This window comes from Berghia stephanieae, chromosome 10, assembly GCF_034508935.2.
Source record: "Berghia stephanieae isolate SIO BIC M18660-M18661 chromosome 10, UCSD_Bste_1.3, whole genome shotgun sequence".
NCBI classification, from domain to species: Eukaryota; Metazoa; Mollusca; class Gastropoda; order Nudibranchia; family Aeolidiidae; genus Berghia; species Berghia stephanieae.
Window position 1 is genome coordinate 8,335,507 of NC_088369.1, and position 22,926 is coordinate 8,358,432.

Sequence of the window (22,926 nt, forward strand, 5' to 3'; positions counted from 1 at the left end):
GAAAATGGGTGATTCTGCTTAATACCGTCAGTCATTTTAAATAATCTCAAAACTTTATTTTAAACGATGAGATAAATTTTTAAAACAATAAAAAGGGTGTATGGTTTGTTCATTTGACTTTATCCATCTTTGTCGCTATAGAAACTTATACTTTTTAATACTAATTATATTTTTCGTCTCTTCTAAAATTACCAGTATTCCATCACTGTGAAGAGATTCAGTAACAAAAATCCGACACGAAGAACTTGCAAAAGTTTATTTTTATTCTTCAAAATGCCTTTTGAAAACATTGCAGTTTCCTGAACATAGTCCTTTCCAAAACAAATGAAAACAAAAAAAAAAAACGAAAAAAATCATTTTTTACTAAGAATTATACATTACATGAAACAAAACATGAACTGATGGAATTAATCTGGTGATCTTGATGAGCATTTCAATGAAGCTGTATAACAGGACATCTGGGTACATACCAGTGGTCAACTAACATTTTTTTATCCCCTAACCCTCCTTCCCTTGTCACGTTAATCTATACTGTACCCTTAGTTCAGGTGCTATTAAAAAATGAGTATGAGTATGAAAATGAGTAAAAAGAATATTTAGAGGAACAATTATTATCCTGTTATTTTAAAAAGCATTATGTTGTTGGTTAATAGTTAATTCTTAAGACGACCCAATGAAGTAGGTTATCATTTGAGTTGTTAAATTCAGCATGCAGATAGCCAAATGATTAAGTCCGAAGAACTTCGGAAAAAATGTTAAAAGTGTAAAATGAATAGAAAGTAGAGAGTAAGAGGATTTATACAGGGGCCTTTTTTAAAGGGGGAGGGAAATGGTTATTGTGATTTGAACAATAGAGATAGAAGAAGAAGAAGAAGAAGAATAAAAACTTTGTGCGAAAGAGGAGACTCACAACAGGTGGTGGCAGAACTTGATATCCACCGTAAGGCGGATTGTTATGCTGTGGATACTCTCTGGAATGCTGTTGGTGCTGCTGAGGCTGTTGCTGGTACGTTTGGTATGTGGAGTGTTGCTGCGGTGCATTGGGGGCAGGGTAAGCAAGCGGCATGCTGCCATAGTGGCCCCCAGTGCTCATGCTGAGGGGGCCACCAGCAACGCCCCCAGTGCTTGCGCGGTTGTTAGGTGCTTGTTGTTGTTGTTGTTGTTGTTGGTGGTGTTGGTTGTTTTTGTTGAAGGCAGTGATGCCGGTGGTGGAGAGATTATTGTTGCTTCCTCCACCACCACCCCCCTGTTGGCTAGTGTAGGTGGGCAAGTCATATTGCGACTTGGGTCTCTCTTTTAAAGGTTTCGGCTACAGATTTTACGCAAGAAAATTTGAATAATTTTGTTGAAGGTTGTATTGTTTTGTTGTTTTGTATTTTTTTTTTAACAAATTATGGTTTGCGTAATGAAGTAATACAATATAAATATTTTAGATACATTTCATTTGTTTTGTTTTTGAATGAAATTCAGTAATTTTCACGAGTTATGTGTTCATGTTGATAACAAGAAAGAAAAAAGTTGGAACAATTGTGACGCAATTGTTTGAATGTGGTGGAATATTTCGGGGGGGGGGAGGGGGAAATGGGAAGAGGGGAAGGGATAAAACATAATCACATTAAATACAACATCAAGTAATAATAATGATCAACAACAAAAAAAAGTAGGGAAAAATTCAAACAAACAAAAAGAAAGTATCAGCGGATCAATACTGTAACTTGAAAGTAGATCGTAACTTAAAAGAAAATTGCAGGAGTCATCGTACTAAAATCACTTTCTTCTTTTCTTCTTCACCACTGCCACCACATACCCCCCCCCCCCCCCCCTCCCCCAAAACCCCCTTCTATAAATCCTTTCATCATTGCCTATTTCGTCATGTGATCCAATTTTTACAAATCAACTAGCTATCTATTATTCTGTAATCAGCTCTTTGATGAAAAAAACAAAAAAAAACAAATATTGACAGGGGATTAAGCCGACCCACAAGAGGAGGAGAGTGCACTAACCCTTCACAATTATTGTGAATACCAAAATCAAAGGGTGTTAAATCTTCTTAAATTCCATGTTTTATCCCCAGGAAAAGTTTGTCTTGGCAATCGATTCCCCAATGCCACCCCCACCCCCCCCCTCTCTCTCTCTCTCTCTCTCTCTCTCTCTCTCTCTCTCTCTCTCTCTCTCTCTCTCTCTCTCTCTCTCTCTCCCCCCCCATAAAAATGAGAACTAAAACATCCTCAATTAAGTCACAGTGCTATAAACGGAAGCAGCAGGAATTAATATCACATAAAAAAAAGAGACTGCGAAAGCACAATTCAAAACACAGGCCCATCTCAACTCCCAGCCAGAAAACAAAGTTCTTACATTCTTAAACTCTTTGTAACTAGGAAATGTTTCATTAATTGGGATTCTTCAGAAGTAAGAACTACAAGAGTTCGAAAAGTCGTTTCCGTAACACACAAACAAAAGACATCAATATCAAGTAATAGTTTGAAAGAATATGGAAAGTACAGAAATACTTAAATTTTCACCAACTTTTCTGGGTTCAATAATGAAAATTAATCAAAAACTGATTATCTGCCACCAAATCAGCTACTCAAAGTGTTGAAAAAGTGTGGACAAAGTATCAAATTTGTACATACTTTGTTATGACTTTGAGAAGCTCTTCTGGTGATTTTTTCGGTGTAATTATCTCAGTATTTTTGTCATTTGTCATCTTTGAGCCAGGAGAAACTGATGAAAGCTACAACTAGATAATTCATATAATTCTTCAACTACGAACTTTTTGTGTCTTCTGATGTCAAAGTCATCCATAATTACCTCCATAATGGAGCCAGAGTTTATCTAGGGGTCTACAATGCTACAATAGCAATTGCTTACTGCCCTTTCGATAGGACACTAGCCTATCGCAAAGTAATTTCAATCAGATCGAACAGAACCTAGCTATCTAATCCCTGCCGAGTGATGCTGAGTGGACAGGTGGGTCAGAAAATAAATCTGGACAGCACCCAGGAGAGATACTGATGCCCATTTGGATTGAAGGGAAGTCTCTTGCCAACTGAGCTCTCTGGACCCTTTTTACTTACTTTGTAAACACAACTTAATTTGCTTTCAATTAATTCTACCCAATTGATATAATATAATGTGTCAAATCAACAAATCACACCACACACACTCTCACACACCAGTGCAATTAGTAGTGTAATGACAAGTGAGCCTTTTCTTGGTCTTGGTGGTTTTCTTGACTTCCTCCACTTTTCTTTCTCCCTAAGAGCAGGAGACCTTCGCTGATGTATTTGATGTACAGTAGCTGATACAGTTTAGATTCAGCTTAAAACTTTTCTTGAGTAAGCCTCTCCTTAAAGTCGTCTTTAATACTGGCATAATTTATTACATCAGTTGGCCAAGCATTTCAACAGGTGGACGGACAGTCAATGACCAAAAACGCCTGCTGATATTTTTTTAAGTCCTGGAGTAAGGGATCTTCAGTCACTGGTGATGACCCTGATTTTTTGCAGTTGTAAATGTAAATAACGCTGTCAGTGCATCATTTAGAATAATAGCAAAAACATCAACTGTAAATAGCAAGAGCTGTGGTGATAAATAGTCATTGGAGCAATGCTTAAGCATCAGTGACAGTGACAGTCTCTGGGTAAATTTAAATATATCCATTGGATGCTTGGGGGTTACCGACTGGTTAAGGTTGGCACTACACTGTGATCCCGGAAAGTCCTGGGTTCAAACCCCCGCTTCAGGCACTTTCATTTTTTTTCCTAGGGCAAGATTATTAACCCCCAATTTGCTCACATTGGATAACATGGATGATTCCTGTTGACATATAATATTCCTTCATGGAATGGCGAAGCGATGGTATCTAATGACACTGTGGTGGATGGACGTAATTTTTATTTTTCATTGGACACATCATTTGTCTTGGGCACAATGCATGATGCTATACTGATATTGGCCGAAGATCTTCAATTGGTGATTTCCAAATGACTTGTTCGATGTTAGCCTTTAAATTTAAACACAGTCGGAGCAAAGCTATAGATTACACACTGCATCATTTGACTCTTCTCTGGGACCTTGTCTTCAGAGTTGTGTCCATCCATGTCCACTGCTCTTAGCACCCACCAATGAGCTCCATCGCCAAAATTATTTCTTGGTCTCCCTAGACTTCTTTCTTTCTCCTTGATGTATCCAGATGTTGTTGATTGATTATCATCAAATTCCTAATTTTCTACAGGGAAGAGACGGGTATTCCAACTGGCACAAAAACTGACTGTTGCCTGAAGCCATTTGTGGTTAACAACAAACAGTGCTTTAAAATCCCTCAAGTCCTCTTTTGTATTTTAGTTTTTGTTGGGTTTTTTTTCTAACTTAGTGTAACTCCAGCAGACCTGCCTAGTTGAATATTTTAAAATTCGTAGTTTTAAGGAAATAAAAATAGATGTCGCTCCAGATAATTTTATAGATCAACAATTTACCCTCACAAGGGTTAAAATTATGCACTCTAGCATCAACTTTATTTTCATTTAATGACGTAGAAATGCTCAAAAATGTCTAAAACTGGGCAAAATTTCGTAATTTTATGAATTTTTCCTACTGGTGGGCAGGTCTGCTCTAGTGCAGAATTGTGATCATAACAAAGCCATCAAGAGCAGCCACACGTGTTGATTGAGTGAATGAGAGCAGGCAAAACTGAATGAGAGCAGGCAAAACTTACTGGGGCTTTCCGTTTAGGGGTAGGGGGTGTGGACTTGTGGAAAGATACCTGATGGTCTGAGAGGCTACGCAAATGTTTGTTGGGGGGCTGAATGGGGGGGGGGGGGGCAGCAGGTAAATAATGGAATGGAATGAAACAGATCATGAACAGAATGTATTCTTGAAGTAAAAAGAGAAATACATTTGACCAGAGGTAACAGCAACAGAAAATGTGTTGTTTTTTTAAATTAAAAAATAAACAAACTAAAAACTCAAGCTTGTCAGTTCATCCACACATAGCACACATTTTACCCATCAACAAAAGCAAGTCACATGACAAATAAAAGTAAAAATTCCCTCCTGAGATAAAAAAAAGAATTAATTAATAATAAATAAATAAAATCAAAATAAATAAAAAATTGCAACAAAAAAAAAAAAAAAAAAAAAAGCACTCACTACAACTCCCATTAAATTTTAATAAATGTCTACAAAAGAAAATAAAAGCTGAGAATTTTCCACAACCTATTTAACTATTCGGCGTGTTTAGTTTCCGGTTTGTATTTTATTTTTCTCAATGTTTTGACAATTTTGAAATAACCTACCCTATGTCAGTAGCCTATTTTGTGAACATTTTTTCTACTTTGAAATGTCATTCCTGCTATTTATTTTCCATGTCAGTCTCTCAATATTTTTATTCATTAATTACAATATAAAAAATATATAAATAAATTTAAAAACTTGTGAACTTTTATATGTCGCAATATCCACTAAACGTGCTCAATGCGCTTCACAAAGGGTCCCCGACCAACAGCAAGATGTAACATGTGTAACGAGACATGACGCCTATTAGATGATATTACAAATTTTTTTTCAACAGAGGCAACACTGCTGATGGCCATGTACTCATTTTACACCTGAGTACGGTGAGAGAATGTGAGTAAATAGCCGTTTGCAAGGACTCAACTTTGCGCCGTACAAGGCTCGAACCCAGGACCTATAGCCGCACGTAAACGATAGGTCTGTTGAAGTACGAGTATAAGAATGAATCAACCCAGTTGGATGCTATCATTTTCAATAGCTTGAAAGTTAATATAAATACTTATAATACAAAAACATGTTAAACAAAACAAAACAAAACAAAACAAAAGAAAGGAAGAAAAAAGCTTTACGCAACAAAATGTGAAATGAACACATTTTGAAAACTGTCTTAATTGCTTTCAAGTCCTAGAAAATTTTGCGGCGAATAATGATAAGCATCAATTTCTACATTAACTATTGAGAGGAGGCAGATTGTGACAAAAGGAATGAAAGAAAATCAAACTGGCTGTACAAAAAAAATACATAACTCAAGAATGCATTCTGTTGTTACATGTAGTATAGGCAATGCGTGCACCCCCCCCCCCCCCCCCCACACACACTCCCACCCCTTCCCCCAAACAAACGTAAGCATAGATGCGCACACACACATACACACACCTCTCTCTCTGTCTGTCTCTCTCTCTCTCTCTGTCTGTCTCTCTCTCTCTCTGTCTGTCTCTCTCTCTCTCTGTCTCTCTCTCTCTGTCTGTCTCTCTCTCTCTCTCTCTCTCTCTCTCTCTCTCTCTCTCTCTCTCTCTCTCTCTCTCTCTCTCTCTCTCTCTCCTTTGCCCCCTCCCCACCTTCCCAAAATCATTTTCCTCTTTATCTCCCTTGTCCCTGTGTGCATCGACCACTTTGACTTAGAAGCAAGTAATCATCCTGGGAATCTAGCAGTGGGTGTTCGAATACAAAATGCATCAAAAAGAAAAAAACGAAGAAAAAAAACCTACAAAAAAGAAACACTACTTCCAGTCTTATATATATATATTATAGTGACATCTACAATAATAAGCGTGTAAAACCATTAATGGTCAAAGTCTAGAAAAAATTAGAATCGCTGATAAAGAAATAAACATTTGGGTGTCACCACATCGGAAGATTCAATATATTATAGCATCCAAGAAGAAATATAGTCAGCTCAGCTATAACAACAAGTGGGCTATCCCATATTATAGGGGGAAAAAAAGGTTTTTCTCCAAATTTACTTGAACGTTGGTATTACTATATTTAACATATCTCACTTTTGTTTTTTTGTTTTTTAACGTGAGCATTTATATAATGTAATTTCCACTCACACATGCTCAAAATGCTTTACAAGAGATCCCTAGCCATTAGTAACACTTAATATGTAGGACGATTTAATGATGCCGGTATCACATATATATATATATATATATATATATATATATATATATATATATATATATATATATATATATATATATATATATATTTAAAGACAGAGACAACGCGGGGTACTCATTTTCAAGGACGCAACAATGCGCCGTTCAAAGCGGGACTCAAACCCCAGTCCTTCGTCTTAAGGAGAGCCTCATATCACTAGACCACATAGCCGCACATTTAAAGACCATTGATTTTTTTATTTTTTTTTAAAGATTAAAAATGAGAGGGTTAGCATGAAATACTGACACTTTGTCTTGAACGAAACATGACTTAGCTAGGCATTTTAGAAATTAAAATAGTGAGAGAAAGTGAAGACATAAGTTATAATAAAACTGACAATATGGCAACCTGGAATCTTAACAATTTGATGCCAAATATTGCACTGTGGGCCAGGCCTGTTTTTGAAATTGTTATACAGACATCCAACCTATACCACTATCTGATAAAACGTTGAAATGAAATGTGACTATCTCTCATACTCATAATTCCTGTTACTGTTACCGGTTGTGGCCTCAAAATGAAGAGAAGCGAAATCTGTTAATAATCAAAAGATAGGAATTTCACCTCTTTCACCCCCCCCCTCCTCTTTGCTTTGCTGTTTTTTATTCTTACCATTATCATCAATTTTGAAAATCGGAATTTTAGAGACAATGGCGGAATAGTACAAAAAGGAAGAGTGAAAATAAGAATGATTCCGCCAAAGGCGGAAGGGTTGGCAGGTATGACTTCCAACCCCATCCCACAGCCACCTGCCGACACTTCTTTCTTTGTCAATTCTTCAATACCTTTAAAACACAATAAATCTGAATTAAACCATTTTAAAAAAAGTTAATTCCAACTTTTTCCCAGCAACATTGCAAAATGCCATCAGTGATAGTCCATTGATTTAGTCAAAAATATCCTGCAGCAACTTTCGTTTAAACCAAAACTAAGACCAGAAAGCTCTCAATTACAAATTCAAAATAGAAAAAGAAGAGAGAAGGGGAAAAAAAAATAACACGAAAAATATTAACTATACATGAATCACTTTACAATATATAACACAGTACAACGTGTTTACAATGACAAAGACAAGCTAGCAATACAAACAACACTTAATAAAAATGCTATCAGTAGGAAAGGGATGAAAAAGGAATTGGTGGAAAATGGACCATATCTCCTACATCTTATCTATCCATCAATTATTTTTTCTTTATCATTCCTCGGTTGAATATTTTTTTTCTCCTTGGATCTTTTTCACAGTATGAGACAACATATGAGACTAATAGCATGACTGCATTTTGAGGAAAAAACATGATAGTTAAATACGGCAAAAAAAATTGCGATCAACTTTTAATGATCAATACAGCGATGTAAAACTTAAGTATTTTAATCTTTTTTTTTTAATGTGGTAAGAAATTAACATTTAAAAAATTCTTTTTCTTGAAGCATCTCAATATAAACTTCTGAAATATCCAAAAGAATAAAGCAATACTGAAGACTAGTGAAAAGGAATACATAAAAGCGTTGATTTCAAAGTGAAAAGCAGTCTAGATAAGGCGACCAACCTTTAACTATAAACGGTGACAATAGTCTTCATTTTGTGAAATGGTTTGAAACTTTGCTGATGTAAATGATGGGGAGACAAGGAGGGGGGTGGCGGGAGAAGGTTAAAAACAGAGCAAGACTTACATTCTCATTGTTGTTATTGATAGACGAAGGTGAGATGGAAGTGGAAGCCAGATGATGGTGCAAGTGATGGGGGTCGTCTACTAAACGCCTGGCAGGGTCCGACTCGCTTCTTGCATGGTTAATGGGTACCCCTAGCCCCTGGCTGCCTCGCTGCTGTTGTGTTTGTTGTTGTTGTTGTTGTTGTGACTGATATGATGATGACAATGATGATGATGCCGAATATAATCCCATAAAAAATATTTAAAAAACAGACAAACAAGGAGCCGTTGTTTTATGTAGGCATAGCACATATTAGTGATTCCATTGATGAATGTGGAATTCAGTGGATGCATCAGGCAGTGGTGGTGTTAGAATATGCAATACAAAACAACACAGGATGACACATCGTATCCAGTCGACACAAGAGGTGACACAGTGATGATTGTAATGATTGTTTTTGATGACAAAAGTGATGCATTGGTAGCAGTATCCATTACGATGCCATCAGTCATTCAAATTACAACGAATGAATGGTGTTGATTGATTTGATTTGATTTTTTTTAAAGGGGGGGAGGGTGTTTGATGGAGACCGGAAATGGAGGAAGGGGGGTGTGGGGTGGGGTGGGGGGGAAGGAAAAGAAACGTTAAATAATGAAACATTCAGATGAGACTTACAGGAAATTATTTTTAAAAACATTAAACATACAACAATCAAGAAATAAAAACAACTTTATAAAATCAAAGAATTAAAAATGCACAATTCATCCAGTAGTTAGCCAATGGTAATTTAATTAATCATATTAATACCATAGTGTTATCTACTCCATTTTAACTAAATGCTAAGCGACCATAGCATATTATGGTAAGCAGGGTAAACTAAAATATATCAGTTGAAGTAACATTTTTTTTTAATTTAAAAAAAAATCATGGAAAAAAGGTATTATGAATACAAGCTAGCTTGATTGAAGCAATACTCATTGAATAATAAAACGTATCAAAATGTAAAAGTTATAACTATTAAAGAGTGCTGGGACAACAAGCATACTTTAAACTATATATCGACCTTGATTTTTCAAGAATTTACTTTCTCTAATTGTTTTCTATCCTGAAGAGATATGCTCGATATAAATCTTTCTCGTTCATTATGCACGCATCAATTTTGAATACAAGGATTCTAAGGAATTTATGGGGAAATTAGTAAGACCATATCATTGAACCATAGACATAGATATTTCCCCAAAATCAGTATATTATTATTATTATAATAATAATAATAAATGAATTGTAAACGAAATGCATATTCAATCAAATAAAAAAATAAAAATTTTAAAAATTGGGGATAAATCTCTGTTCATGCATTGCGTGCAATTATTAAAATGTATTTTTCTTTTAAAGGATTTATTATAGCAAGTTTTGTTGCTACATGCTCCCCATTTCTGTCTTCGTGATTAAAACAGATAATGTAAAAATGCATGCTAAATGTTAATATTTTTGAAAGGAAGCATCAGCACCTAAAAGAATAATTTATGAATTTAGATCATAGGAAAAAAATTTAAAAAACACTAAGAAAGCAACTAGTGACAGATTAACATTCTGCACGTAGTATAGCATTCAAAACATGTTTTTAAAATGAGCGATAGTGTTTTCAGCTAGGCTAACATAGCAGGTACTACCAAAACAAAAATCAAATCAAATAAAGAGGCTGCATGTGCATAATTGGAGGAAAGGAGGAAAGGATAAGGAGAGTTATGATAATAAACACTATAATTGTATCTACAATATTATCCAAACTGGTAGAATATATGGATATTCATATTCATATATGCCTTAGAGTGGCTAAGGTTGGACAACGAATTATCTATAGGTCTATAGACATATGTCTTGAAAATATTTCTAAGTTAATCGTTATACCTCATCAAAAACTAAAGATATATTTATATAAATTCAACTTACATCTCTGACAAAATAGCCAATGGTTGGCTCTTCGCATTATATATAAATATATAAAATTTTTCATGAAAATATGCCAGTTTTAGAGTGTTTACAAACAATGACACAATGGAAATAATATTAATTTCTTTAGAATTGTATTGATCTTGAATGGCCTGGAGAAGAATATTTTATAAATACTTTTTCACGATTCATCTCTTAAGAATTACGTACACATCAAATAAATCCTCAGCCTTTTTATACTATTGCTCTTCAAATTAAACATGAATGGAATTGTAATCAAACCCACTTGTTTGTTTGCCAATTTTTTATGTAAATAATGAGGGGGGGGGGTTTAACAGTTATGGATATCAACAAAGCGACTGTATTGACAAAACTTGGGATATGTTGCGGTGATAGTATTATATTATAAGCAGAAGTAGATATACCGTTGTAGTGGCACTGCATACATATTCATATTTAAAACTACAATGATTATCAGACCTGACAACTGCGATGAACATTTGGAATTTGAATTTCCTTTCTTTCTTCTTTCTTTTTTTTTTTCTCCCGATTTGAAACTGTTCCAAAGAAGCGTATTAACCTTAAAATGACTTCTTATCATCATGCTCAGCAGAATAAATAAAAGTGCGATTCACTTTTAAAATATCCAGCATTAAAAAGTAAAAACAGGATCTATTTTCCCACTAAACAATTTTATTCTAACTCTTAAAAATGAAAAATATATAAATGGAAAAGATGAAAAAATAATAATAAAAATACTTATAATAATAACAATAAAATATAGCTGGCTTAAATAAAAATCTAAGCATTGAATCTTAGTAAGTGACAGGTCTTTAAAGGCAAATACACTAATATCAAGTCTGAATTATGAGGATCCAACTCTTCGAAACAGTAGTAAATCAGAAAAATATTGAGTAATGGGGTGAAACCTAGGAGCAAACATTTGCAGGTCTTATAACTGATAACCAAATGTAACTATGGGCATTGTTTTATGGACAATCTACACCAAAGTGTTCATTACAATTTGGTGTATGTCAGACCAGCAAATTATAAGTATGTGTGGGTTGAATTCAAATAGAGAAGCTAAAAAAAATGAAGGCAGTTGAATTCGACACAAATATACATTAATTTAACTTGCTTTCATGTCTGCCTGGATAAAATACAAAGAAATATGTGGATAATTTGGTGAAAAGAAGACCATTTTAAATTTTAATTTCATCACCTTGACTATTCACTTAACGGCATGATTTAATGTGTGTGAATCATAATTTTTTTTTCAATTATAAATCCGGTCATATCCGCAAACAGAACAGATTTTCAAGTCAGACAGCAATAAGAGAATTGCTAGTCTGTCTTCAACCAATCACAAGCCCTCATATCCAAGATACCTCCCTCCCCCCCCCCCCTCTCTCTCTCTCTCCCTCCCTCCCTCCCTCCCTCCCTCCCTCCCTCCCCCTCTCTCTCTCTCTCTCTCTCTCTCTCTCTCTCTCTCTCTCTCTCTCTCTCTCTCTCTCTCTCTCTCTCTCTCTCTCTCTCTCTCTCATGTAGCACAGTCAATGTAAGATAACATCCCATTTGTAATAGGTTAACAGTTAAAACCCCAAACTGACTTCAACACTGTTTCAAAGAGATAGGCCACAATATATTATTTCCATGCATAGGTTCTGAGCAGCAGGATAGATAGGAAAAAGCTGGTAAACTGTACAGGATTACAGGCAAAGTCACCTGCATTTTAAGTGGTCATATCATAAATATATCTCGATATCATGTGTATGCAGGAGGGAAAGGACTAAATTTTGTGTTAGGAAGAGTGGGGAGGAAATTCAAATTTAAACTTACATAGATCTGGGCAGGACTACTAGTATACATGCTAACTGGCCGACCACCACTGCTAGCTAATACCCCAGCACTGCCACCACCCATGTACATGGGGCGACCTGGGGATACATTTGGCGACTGCCCAAACCCAAGGGGGCTGCCGGCCCTGCCTGCGCCGCCGCCGTAATAATCGCTGGTGGGCCGGTGTTGCCGCATTTGGGAGGGGGAGGAAGAGGATGAAGGCGATGGCCGTTGTGATGATGATAATGGGGACGAGGAGGATGAAGAGGATGTGGAGGCCTGTTGTTGTTGTTGATGTTGTGCAGATGGAGGGGACCCGGCTGAGGACACACCCTTCTGTGCCCCCCGCAGAGAAGGAGACAAAACAAGAGATTATAAAAACAATATGATAATATGTGTGTGTGTGTGTGTGAATTGAATTATAAGTATGCATGTGCATCTGTCAAATCTCAGGGTGTTGTTGTTATCAGTTAAGTATCATCTCATAATCATTGTGTGAACAAAGTTGTTAGTAATTGTAATACAATAAGAAAGAACGAGAACAGAATGCCATCACAAAGAAGAGACAGCTGGTCGTGGCAGAACGGGTTATCTCATACTAATTCAAATGGAAATCAAAAGAGAAAAAAAAAAAAAGCACTCCACCAGATATCATTAGTAAAGACGAGATAATAGGTAAATAATAATATTAATAATAAAAACTAGGGATTGAGTGAAATTCAATAAAGATTAATAAATATAAGATAAGTAGAATTTTTTAAAAGTAAATAATAAGTTATAATATAAAATGTCCTTAGTCCAGCCAATCCTAAAATAATTATAAAACACAACACAAGGGTTGTGACAGATAATCTGAATCTGACATACACGGACATTTCCTCTTAATAATAATAATAATAATAATAATAATAATAATAATAATAATAATAATAATAATATTATAATAATAATAATAATAATAATAATAATAATAATAATAATAATAATAATAATAATAATAATAATAATAATAATAATACATTTTGAAAACCATTATATATGGTTTTTATATAGCGCATTACCCAGTACCTCAACAAGCTCAAAACAAATTCAACCACAATTATGCATTAATTTAACTTTGCTTTCATGTCTGTCTGGATAAAACTTTCTTTTCTTTTCATATTTTGGCCAGAAATCTTTTTCTTTGTGTAGCAATTGATTTGAGCTCCACTGCTCTGAAATCCCTGGTTTTAAGAATTTTTAACAAATTGGCAGTCGCTTGAATTGATGGATATGTAGTCCTTCAGAGCCATAAGGCCCATGGAGCCTGGTTGATATAGCATGAAAAAGACAATAGCGATTTCTTGCCATCCTTTAGATAGGACGCTGACCTGTCACAAAATACTTTCTGTCAGATCTAACAGAACCAGCTAGCAAATTCCTGCTGGGTGGACAGGAGCCTCAGTAAAAAATATATCGATTTCACCCGGGATCAACCTCTTTGTTTGAGAAGCAAGCGCTTTATCAACTGAGCTATCGGGATGATACGTAAAGTAAGGTTAGAAAGTTTTCTGGCCAAAATTTAAAATACGTGTGTCAGTGTACGGCAGTAATGTTGTTTTAAAAAATATCTCCTTGTGGTTTAACAAATCAAAAATGCCCATGCATTCCGGAAAATTTTTTAAGCAAATGTTAATGTTAAAGCCAAAACAGTGCCAAAACATTAAATGAAATCTTTGATCTGTTTTCTGTTTCGTCATTTTCTCAATCCACGAGTATCGCTTTTCTCAATAAAATTTTATCCAACAACAACAACAAAAAAGCATCCAAATCTATGCACGTTTGGGTTGCAGCTGTTGTCATTAACATATTAGCTTCAGCAAAAACACAAAAATCCTAGCAAACCGTAGCCATTGTAAAGTTATAGCCTAACACTGACCAAAAAATGAAGTCAAAAGGCCAGTCTTTTGCCACAAAAGAAAACAAATCGTGAGTTGTATTCAATAGTTAAACCAATGAAATAACTTGTTTCCTTGAGCTCTACTAACGACAACTCACTAGACGCTACACAAACCTAAAAAATGACATCAAACTGCCAGTCCTAGAGGGTTCTAGTGTCAGGCTATATGTCAACGATGGCTACGAGCAAACACAGACAGTATATAAGTCTAACTCTAAGCAGCATGCCAAGTAAAAAAATTTTTTAAAGGGAAAACTTGTAGCACTACTTTCCAAACTATTTTTATATTTTTAATTTATGAAAGCTTAAAATTCTTCCAGAATTGATATAGTTGACAATAGCATAGTTGAGACATTTATAAAATGCAGATGTTTTAATCTTTATTTCATCAGGTGATGATATCAGTATCACTCTTTTGTGAAGGAAAAATTAAAATACAAGGGTGTATATTTAACCGTTAGAAAGTATTCACTCTATACATGTTCAGTGAGAGGAGGTGGAGTATACACACGTGGTTCAATTTTTATTTCATAAGGATATTTCTACAATAAGTGCACACACCACAGCAGCACTTACAAAGGGTGGTAGCGGCGCGTTCAAAGACGACCCCAGCCTCATATCGGAAGCAGCAGCCATAGGTGTGGAAACGGACACATATGGCGATGCCGTGGCAGTAGCGGTGGCAGCGGCAGCACCACCAACGCTGGCTGGGCTCACTGCAACAGCTGGCACCGGTTGAGGCAGCGATGGAAGTGGAGGAGGCTGTGGTATGTCAGGCGACACTGAGGAAGCTGATGGTGTTGATGTTGTTGTTGCTGCTGCAGCAGACGGGGCTACTGGAGCCTGACGTTTAGGAACTGGACTGGACGATTTTTTGGTCTCATGCTATGGCAAGGTAAAAAATAAAAAAACGGAGCATGCAAATATTTAAATATTCACTTCTATGTTTTAATATATTGTTTTGGGTTGTTTTTGGTGGGTCTTTTTGGAAAAAAAGGTTTGTCATACAGGGCCATACATTGCAAAGAAATTCAATGTGCTTTATATATATATATTCTTTTTAAGATTGGCAGATACATGCATGCAAATCGTGCTAGGATAAAAAGAAACAGTTTATTTTATGAAGCCAATTTTTCATTGTCTTCACACACAAAAAAAAAGGGGGGGAGAAAAAAAGAAAATAAATTTTTAAGTGGGGATCAATTAACTTCAAATTTGCTTCAAAAAAAAACTTTTCAACAAAACAGAGAGAGAGAAAAAAAATAGTTGGGTTGTTGGATAATAAGCATACAGTTGTTAATCTTGGTAATCTTGGAGAATACTGTCAAAATATTCCAATACACATAATACCATTATGAATGATATCCTTTCCATTTTATGCCCCTTCTTTATTTTAATAAAAGACACACAGTGGACGAAATAATTGTCTATCTCTATCAAAAAGTTGGAATACGATGGTTTTTTAGGGTTGTTTGTTTTTTTTTTGTTTTTTAATCTTTTGAAAACCAAATGATCAAAATCAATCCCATGTGGCACAAAATCACTGTGTTTCATCTCAAAAACGTTTCCTACGTCTACTTTCACATCATTCACCTCACTGTATCAAACATACTAATTGCATTTAATATCCCCTTATCCACCTCTCATCTTGTATTTAAATCTACTCCCTAAATATTCCATGATACAAAAAGGCTTCATAATTTTTGTCAATTAAACATCGTTTTCACCATCAATTAAGATTACACTATAGTTAACAATATGGGGTATGGGGATAAAAGCCTTTATAACTCCCAAGAACATGAAGGGGAGAAAATATAGAGGCATCTCCTGTCTAGATTTGAAACCGTGACATATTGATGTGACGGTTTAAGTGGTTTCCCACAATAGTACTAAAAGCAAAGAAAAAGGGGAACTGCTTTTAACCCCCCCCCCCCCCCCTTCCCCAATTCTTATTATTATCATTGGTACATACAGTGCACTCTCCCGATAACGGCCTCTCCGAATAACGACATTCTCCCGATAACGACATTGGCCCCCGGTCCCGATTTTTTTACTTTATGTTATTAGTAATAAAACTCTCTAAATAATGACATACTTTTTAGACCACTCTCTGGATAACGACATAGAGTTAGCAATAATAGGCTGTGACTTTGCTAGATACAAAAATAAAAATAGCTAAAATGTTGTTCCCGGTAAGTTTCATCTCATTCTCTGAGCCAGAGGCACCTCATAGCCAATGAGATCACTTTGTTATCGGCCAATGAAATGTCCTACCAGAGGCACCTCATAGCCAATGAAAACACACCTGTGTCTATTGTCATCGGTACAAAAGGGTGACGCGCATTGAATGAGTCGATCATCACATCGCTGACCGCTGAATCGATTGTATTCACCCGAGAACAATAACGCACCCCAAGATGTCGACAGCTGCTATTAGAAAAAGAAAGATACTGACAATAGATGTCAAGCTGCAAATTCTGGCTGATGTGGACACAAAGACATACAGACCTGCCGTTCATACCGATTAATCGGTATCATACCGATTTGCAAGACCTTTTTTTCGTATTTACCGATTTCCCGATTTACTTGCCGATCGTACCGATTTCCCGATCTGCATGCCGATCGTACCGATTTCACCAAGTGACCAAGCAAGTCAACAGACCGGCTGAAAAGAATTCTTGTTTTTTTTTCAAACAGCACTTCAAAAGCCTATCTAAATTTTCTCAAATATTCGCTCCCTATGTTTGTAAATGCTAACTTGCTGCTTCAACGTGAGGAGCCGACAGTTCACATCTTACAGAAACGCCTTCACGATGTTGCCACGGATATCCTCATTGCCTTCATAAAGCCTGAGGCTATAGCCAAAGCGGAGGACATCTATTCCATTGAGCACAGCAGGAGGAGCAGGTGGTAGAGAGAGAGAGGGAACAAACAGTTACATTTTATTTGATATTCAGATAACGGAAAAGGATTAATTCACATCTCAAGGACCAACATATGTAGACGATCTATGTCTAGCGCATCATGTCATCACAACTGTTGCAGAATTAGGTGAGTAGCCCAACCATTGGATAATTTTACGTCTCATACTGATTTTTTTCCCCAGATACTGATTTTTTTACAATGTCATACTGATTTCCTTTTTCGTAAGTGGCAGGTCTGCATTAACCAAGAAACAGATCGCTGAGAGAGACAAGCAGCCATGGACCTCAGCGCAAGAAACCACGCCTTGCAACGAATGCGACCGTAGATGAAGCTGTGTTGACATGGTTTAAACAAACAAGAGCAATAAATGCCCCTACTTCTGGCCCCATTATCCGCGAGCAGGCCCGACTTATTGCGGAGAGGCTAGGCGTAACAGATTTTCAAGCAAGCAGCAGTTGGCTGATGAAATTCAAGCAGCGACACGGCATCATGTTCAAGGTGGCCTGCGGCGAAATTGCTTCCGTGGACACATCAATCGTCAATGAATGGAAGACAACAACTCTGTCCAGTTTGATGAAAGAGTATTCACCTCGTGACGTTTTCAACGCGGATGAAAGAGGCCTGTTTTTCCGCTGCCTCCCGAACAAGACTCACACTTTTAAAGGAGAAGCCTGCCACGGTGGCAAACAAGCGAAAGACAGACTAACGGTACTCATCGCAACTAATTCAACGGGAACAGAAAAACTTCCCCTTCTCGTTATCGGGACAAAAAAAACAACAACAAAAAAAACAACAACAAAAAAACATTTTTAATGTGGCCATGTGTTCAGTTGTATTATTAAATACAGCTGCACTCATGCCGGTCCCAAGCCCGGATAAACAACAGAGGGAAAATGACACACAAAAAACAACAACAACAACAACAACAAAAACAAACAACAAAACTACACACACACACACACTTCGTGTATTTTACATGTTTGGAAAGTCCGATCACTGATCACCCACTATGGTTGGTACCTTAATGTACATTCTTGGGGTCTAACCACACCCCTTTTTCCGCCATCTTGAAATTTTCCTAATAACGACATGTTCCCGATAACAACATGCACATCTGGTCCCGAGCCATGTCGTTATCGGGAGAGTGCACTGTATAACCGTCGCAACTTCCCAAATTACAAATCAAAGTACGCTGCCTCACAGAGATATATTCTCTCCAAAAACAAATTTTTTTTTAAATCCTTTTTCACCAAACTTTTATGCTTTTTTTCATAAACAAAAATGAATAAAACAACTTCAAAAAAGAACTAAATACCTAACATTGAACGTTTCGGGCTCAAAACCCTTTTGTTGGCTGAAAAAGGGTTTTGAGCCAGAAACATTCTTTTTTTTTTTTAAAGCTGTTATATTCATTTTTGTTTCTTACGTTTTAGAATCCACAGCTTCTTGTAGCTTAGCATCACTTTGAAATGCTTTTTCATAAAATGAGCAAATCGATAATGAATAAATAAAAGCAGTTGGAGGAGGAAGGGGGACTGTAGGACACTAAATATTTGTTATGGATATTCAACAAAGAATATGTGACACACTAGCATACGAATATCGGTATATCGTGGATATCTATAAAACCTCCTTCCATAAAGAAAAAAAATTGTTTTTAAATACAACAATTATTGCAATATGATTTGTTGCATATGGAGAGGAAAGCAATTCATTCATCTACAGAACATGCTGTGAATTTCACTCAAAATAAATAAATAGTTTGGATTAACAAAAAACTAAAAATAATGATAATAATAATAATAATAATAATAATATAATAATAATAATAATTAAAAAATAATAATAATTCTGACTTGAAAAATTGCATAAATGTTTCATAATAGCCTTCCGTCTAGGAAGCATGCTGTGAATTTCACTCAAAATAAATAAGCAAACAGTACGTATATCAAAAACAAAAACAAACAAAAATTATAATAAATTTCTGACACTACATCTGTAAAACTAATTTCATTGTTCCTTTTATTTAAAGAGGAGAATTGTAACAAGTTAAGGTGATCTGTAATTCTTGGAAAACATGTGGTAAAATTTTCAAAGATAAAGATAAAGCATAGATGCTTAAATGACACTGAAAGCAAAAAAGAAGACACAAATCATAAGGAAAAGAACACATCAGGCAGAGGAGGAGAAAAGTAAAGATTATCGTAGATAAATCTATGTTAATCAAAGAATAAAGTGCTCAATTATGTTATTAAAAAAACGAGAATTAAAACTGCCACTTTCTAGAAATAAAGAAAACACACCAAAAAAAAAATAAAAAAGAAGAAGAGAAGAAAAGAAAACAAATCTAATTTTGTCAATGACAAAAAAAAAGCAGATGTGTGTTGGTAGGTATTAAAAAGAATAAAATTTCACATCAAACAAATAATAATAATAATAATAATAATAATAATATACAAGCTTGATATAAAATAGGGGAGTTAACACAACACTAAGAACATGATATTCAATGGCATGGAGTAGACACACATTTCTCGAAATGGAATGAAAACAACACGCAATTCAATTTGTAAGCTGTACATGTTTTGTTGTCTTTTATCTTTTTTTTTTTATTTTCTGTTTGTTTGTCCTTTGACATCTTAGTTGACCACATTTGTTCCAGACATAAAAGACCGTTAGTGTGCACTGCTGATTTGACCTCATACAATGTGTACAAATCAGAAGAAAAGAAAATAAATTCTTTGTCAGATAAGAGCAAAACCAACATTCATGGATTGAAAAAAAAACGACAACAAAAAAAAATAGATTTTATAAAACCATGAAAAAGGAATGTGTATGAAACATTTACCAATAACCCAAACTAAGATGTCGAAGCTGCAGTTCATCTTTTTTTTTTTTTTACTTTGCACTGGAATCAAAATCAAAACAATAGAATGAAAGAGAGGACTTACCTCCTGTTGTTGAAGTTGTAATCCGTTAACGTTATGGGCTTTAATAGTCATAATCCATTGGTCTTTTAAATCGTCCTCGTCACTGTTATCTCCAGACCTTTAAAAACAAACAAAAAATGAGCATTTATATGGAGCAATATCCATTAAATGTGCTCAAAGCACTTTACAAGGGGTCCCTGGTCAGCAGCAACATTTAACATTTAGGACGGGACATAACGCCTATTAGGCGATATTACAATTTTTCAGACAAAGACAACGCTGTCAACGACCAGGTACTCATTTTACACCTGAATGCAGTGAGAGATGGTGAGTAAAGAGTCTTTTCCAAGGACTCAACTATGCCCAAGCGCGATACTCGAACCCAGGACCTTCAGATCCGAAAGCGAGAGCCAGACCTTTAGATGTAGTAAGAATGTTAATGTCATTTGAGACCCATGGAATGTTTATCTGGAAATGTTTTGAATGCAAACATGGATTTTGAAAAACTTATGACAAAACATAAAATATACTCTTGTCTGCTAATGTTTTGTTTAGTCGTTAAGTTATAATGGATTTGTGACATTTTCCACGTCATATCAACAACCTAAATAAGTACAATCCAAACCGTTTTTTTTCACCATAAGAGCAGTTAAAAGCAACACTACTCTAAAGCTTCACTAAAATTAAAGTGGAATAGATTCGCTGCTTTCTTGGTAATTTACTAGTGAATTACTATAAGAATGATAAATTTGAAAAAATCTGTTTCATAACTCATTCATTGTATTATTATAAATCTATGTTGTCTGATTCAGTGCTGATGGTGACAAAAAGTGAAAAAGGAGGAAAATGTTGACCATTTTTACTGCACTAAACCCCACTTTTAGAGCAATTGAGATGATAGACTATCATTGATACTCTAGCTAACTTCTGGAGAGTGGGAAACTGCACCTGTGTGTTCCACCACTCATCAACTCTCTCATTGCTAGCACATTGTTTCGAGAAAATGTAATTTTTAAAAGGAGGAAATTCCTCCTCTGGAAATATAACTATGAAGCAAAGTCTCACATTTGAATTTGAATTTTCTTGTTTTGTTGTTTTTTTTTGTTTTTTTTTGTCGTTTTGGAAAAAAAACTTACCCATCACTATCATCACTGTCACTGTCAGGTCCTTTCTCTTGTTTCCATCTCTTGAATCTGTCTATCAATTCTGTCAAATAGGCTGTCTTTTTGGCTTTTTTAATGAACGGGTGTCTTAGCAATTCTTTGGCAGAGGGGCGCTGGAAGAAAAGAAAATTGAAAGAATTGACATTAACTCTCTCGAGTTCACCATGATTAAAAATTGAACAAATTTGCTTGATTTTCCATTCAAATGAACTCGAGAGAATTAAAACAGATCTGCCCCACTAGCAACAAAAACAAATCTGTATTGTCTTGGCACAGCAAATCTTAACATCGAGAAAACAGTCTGTATCAACCTTAGTGGTGATGAAAATCTGCATCTTGTATGCTTCCCATATGATATGATCAACAACTGGTTATGGATCAGGATGAAATGAAAAAAAAAAAAAAAAAATCAACCAGTTCAAATTACAAGGCAAACCCAATCAATGCAAAGTTAAACCGAATCCAGCGATGAATAAAAAAATAAATCTATAAACAAATAAATAATCCTCATCAATTGTTCATAGTAAGTATCTGAATCGATAATATTACAATTTAGCGGGAATGTGCTTAATTACAAATCAGCAAAGTTTGATTAAGGATATACGCATATTAAAAAAAACAGATGGTAACTCGGCAAAGTCTAAATACAGAAAGGAATGATAAGGGTTTGTTAAAGAATTTTTATTTAATAAAAAAATATTCCATGAATAGCAATGACGTGTCTCTTTTTTTTTTTAAATTGTTATAACACCTTATAATTGTCATGTCTCCTCCTACATGTCAACATTGCTGCTAGCTTGAAATCCTCTGTTACATGCCTTGAGCACATTTAGTGGAAATTGTGTAATATAAAAGCTTAAGTTTTGAAACGTTTTTTTTTCCAGTTTGAAGTTTGACATCTTTACAATATAATTTTCTCATACAAAGTGAGACTTTGAATTTGTTACTTTTTACAATATAGGTATGTGTATATGCTGCTGTGCCAAAAGGTTTTTGTGACGTCTACCACAAAAATACTCCAATGATAAGTTATTCAGAGAAACTATGGAAAACATTTGCTTTCATCAGTTTCTCTGGGTTAAATGATGAAAAATGGACCAAAACCTGACGATTTGGAATCAAAATTGTAGTCGTTAAATCATTTTGGGGGTCACGATAGCTCAGTTGGTAGAGCACTCGCTGCACAAGCATGGGGACCGAGATCAATCCCGGGTGCAGTCAAGATTTTTTTCTGACCCCCCCCCCCGGTCCACCCAGCAGTGATTGGGTAGCTGGATCTGTTAGATCTGGCGGAGAGTACTTTGCGATAGACTAGTGTCCTATCCAAAGGGTAGCAAGCAATTGCTATTGTCTATTTCACGCTATAGAAACCAGGATAAACTTCGGCTCCATGGGCCTTATGGCTCTGAAGGACTACTATATCATTTTAAAGTGTTAAAAAAGCGTGGACAAAGTTGATAATATATCCATACATTTTGTTTTCAGCTTTTGAGAAACTATTTCTGCTAATTAGAGTTAGATTGCCATTATTCCTTTTCCAAGGACTCAACTATGTGCCGAGCGAGGTTCG

At 35.5% G+C, this 22,926-nt stretch overlaps 1 protein-coding gene across 9 annotated transcripts in view; it reads right to left on the reverse strand.

Annotated features, from left to right (window-relative positions):
• LOC144956169 (uncharacterized) overlaps positions 1 to 22,926 on the reverse strand; it is a 44,347-nt gene that overhangs the window by 14,840 nt on the left and 6,581 nt on the right. Inside the window, exons 7-12 of one of the 9 annotated variants that reach the window (XM_078886561.1) lie at positions 21,330 to 21,469; positions 20,215 to 20,311; positions 14,915 to 15,223; positions 12,593 to 12,735; positions 12,400 to 12,544; positions 8,629 to 8,814 (exon numbers count right to left, since the gene is read on the reverse strand). In XM_078886561.1, coding sequence (XP_078742687.1) covers positions 8,629 to 8,814; positions 12,400 to 12,544; positions 12,593 to 12,735; positions 14,915 to 15,223; positions 20,215 to 20,311; positions 21,330 to 21,469 — 1,020 coding nt within the window. Of the gene's footprint in view, positions 1 to 910; positions 1,310 to 8,628; positions 8,815 to 12,399; positions 12,736 to 14,914; positions 15,224 to 20,214; positions 20,312 to 21,329; positions 21,470 to 22,926 lie in introns of all 9 variants that reach the window. The other 8 variants (XM_078886556.1, XM_078886557.1, XM_078886558.1 and 5 more) reach the window with 8 other exon arrangements.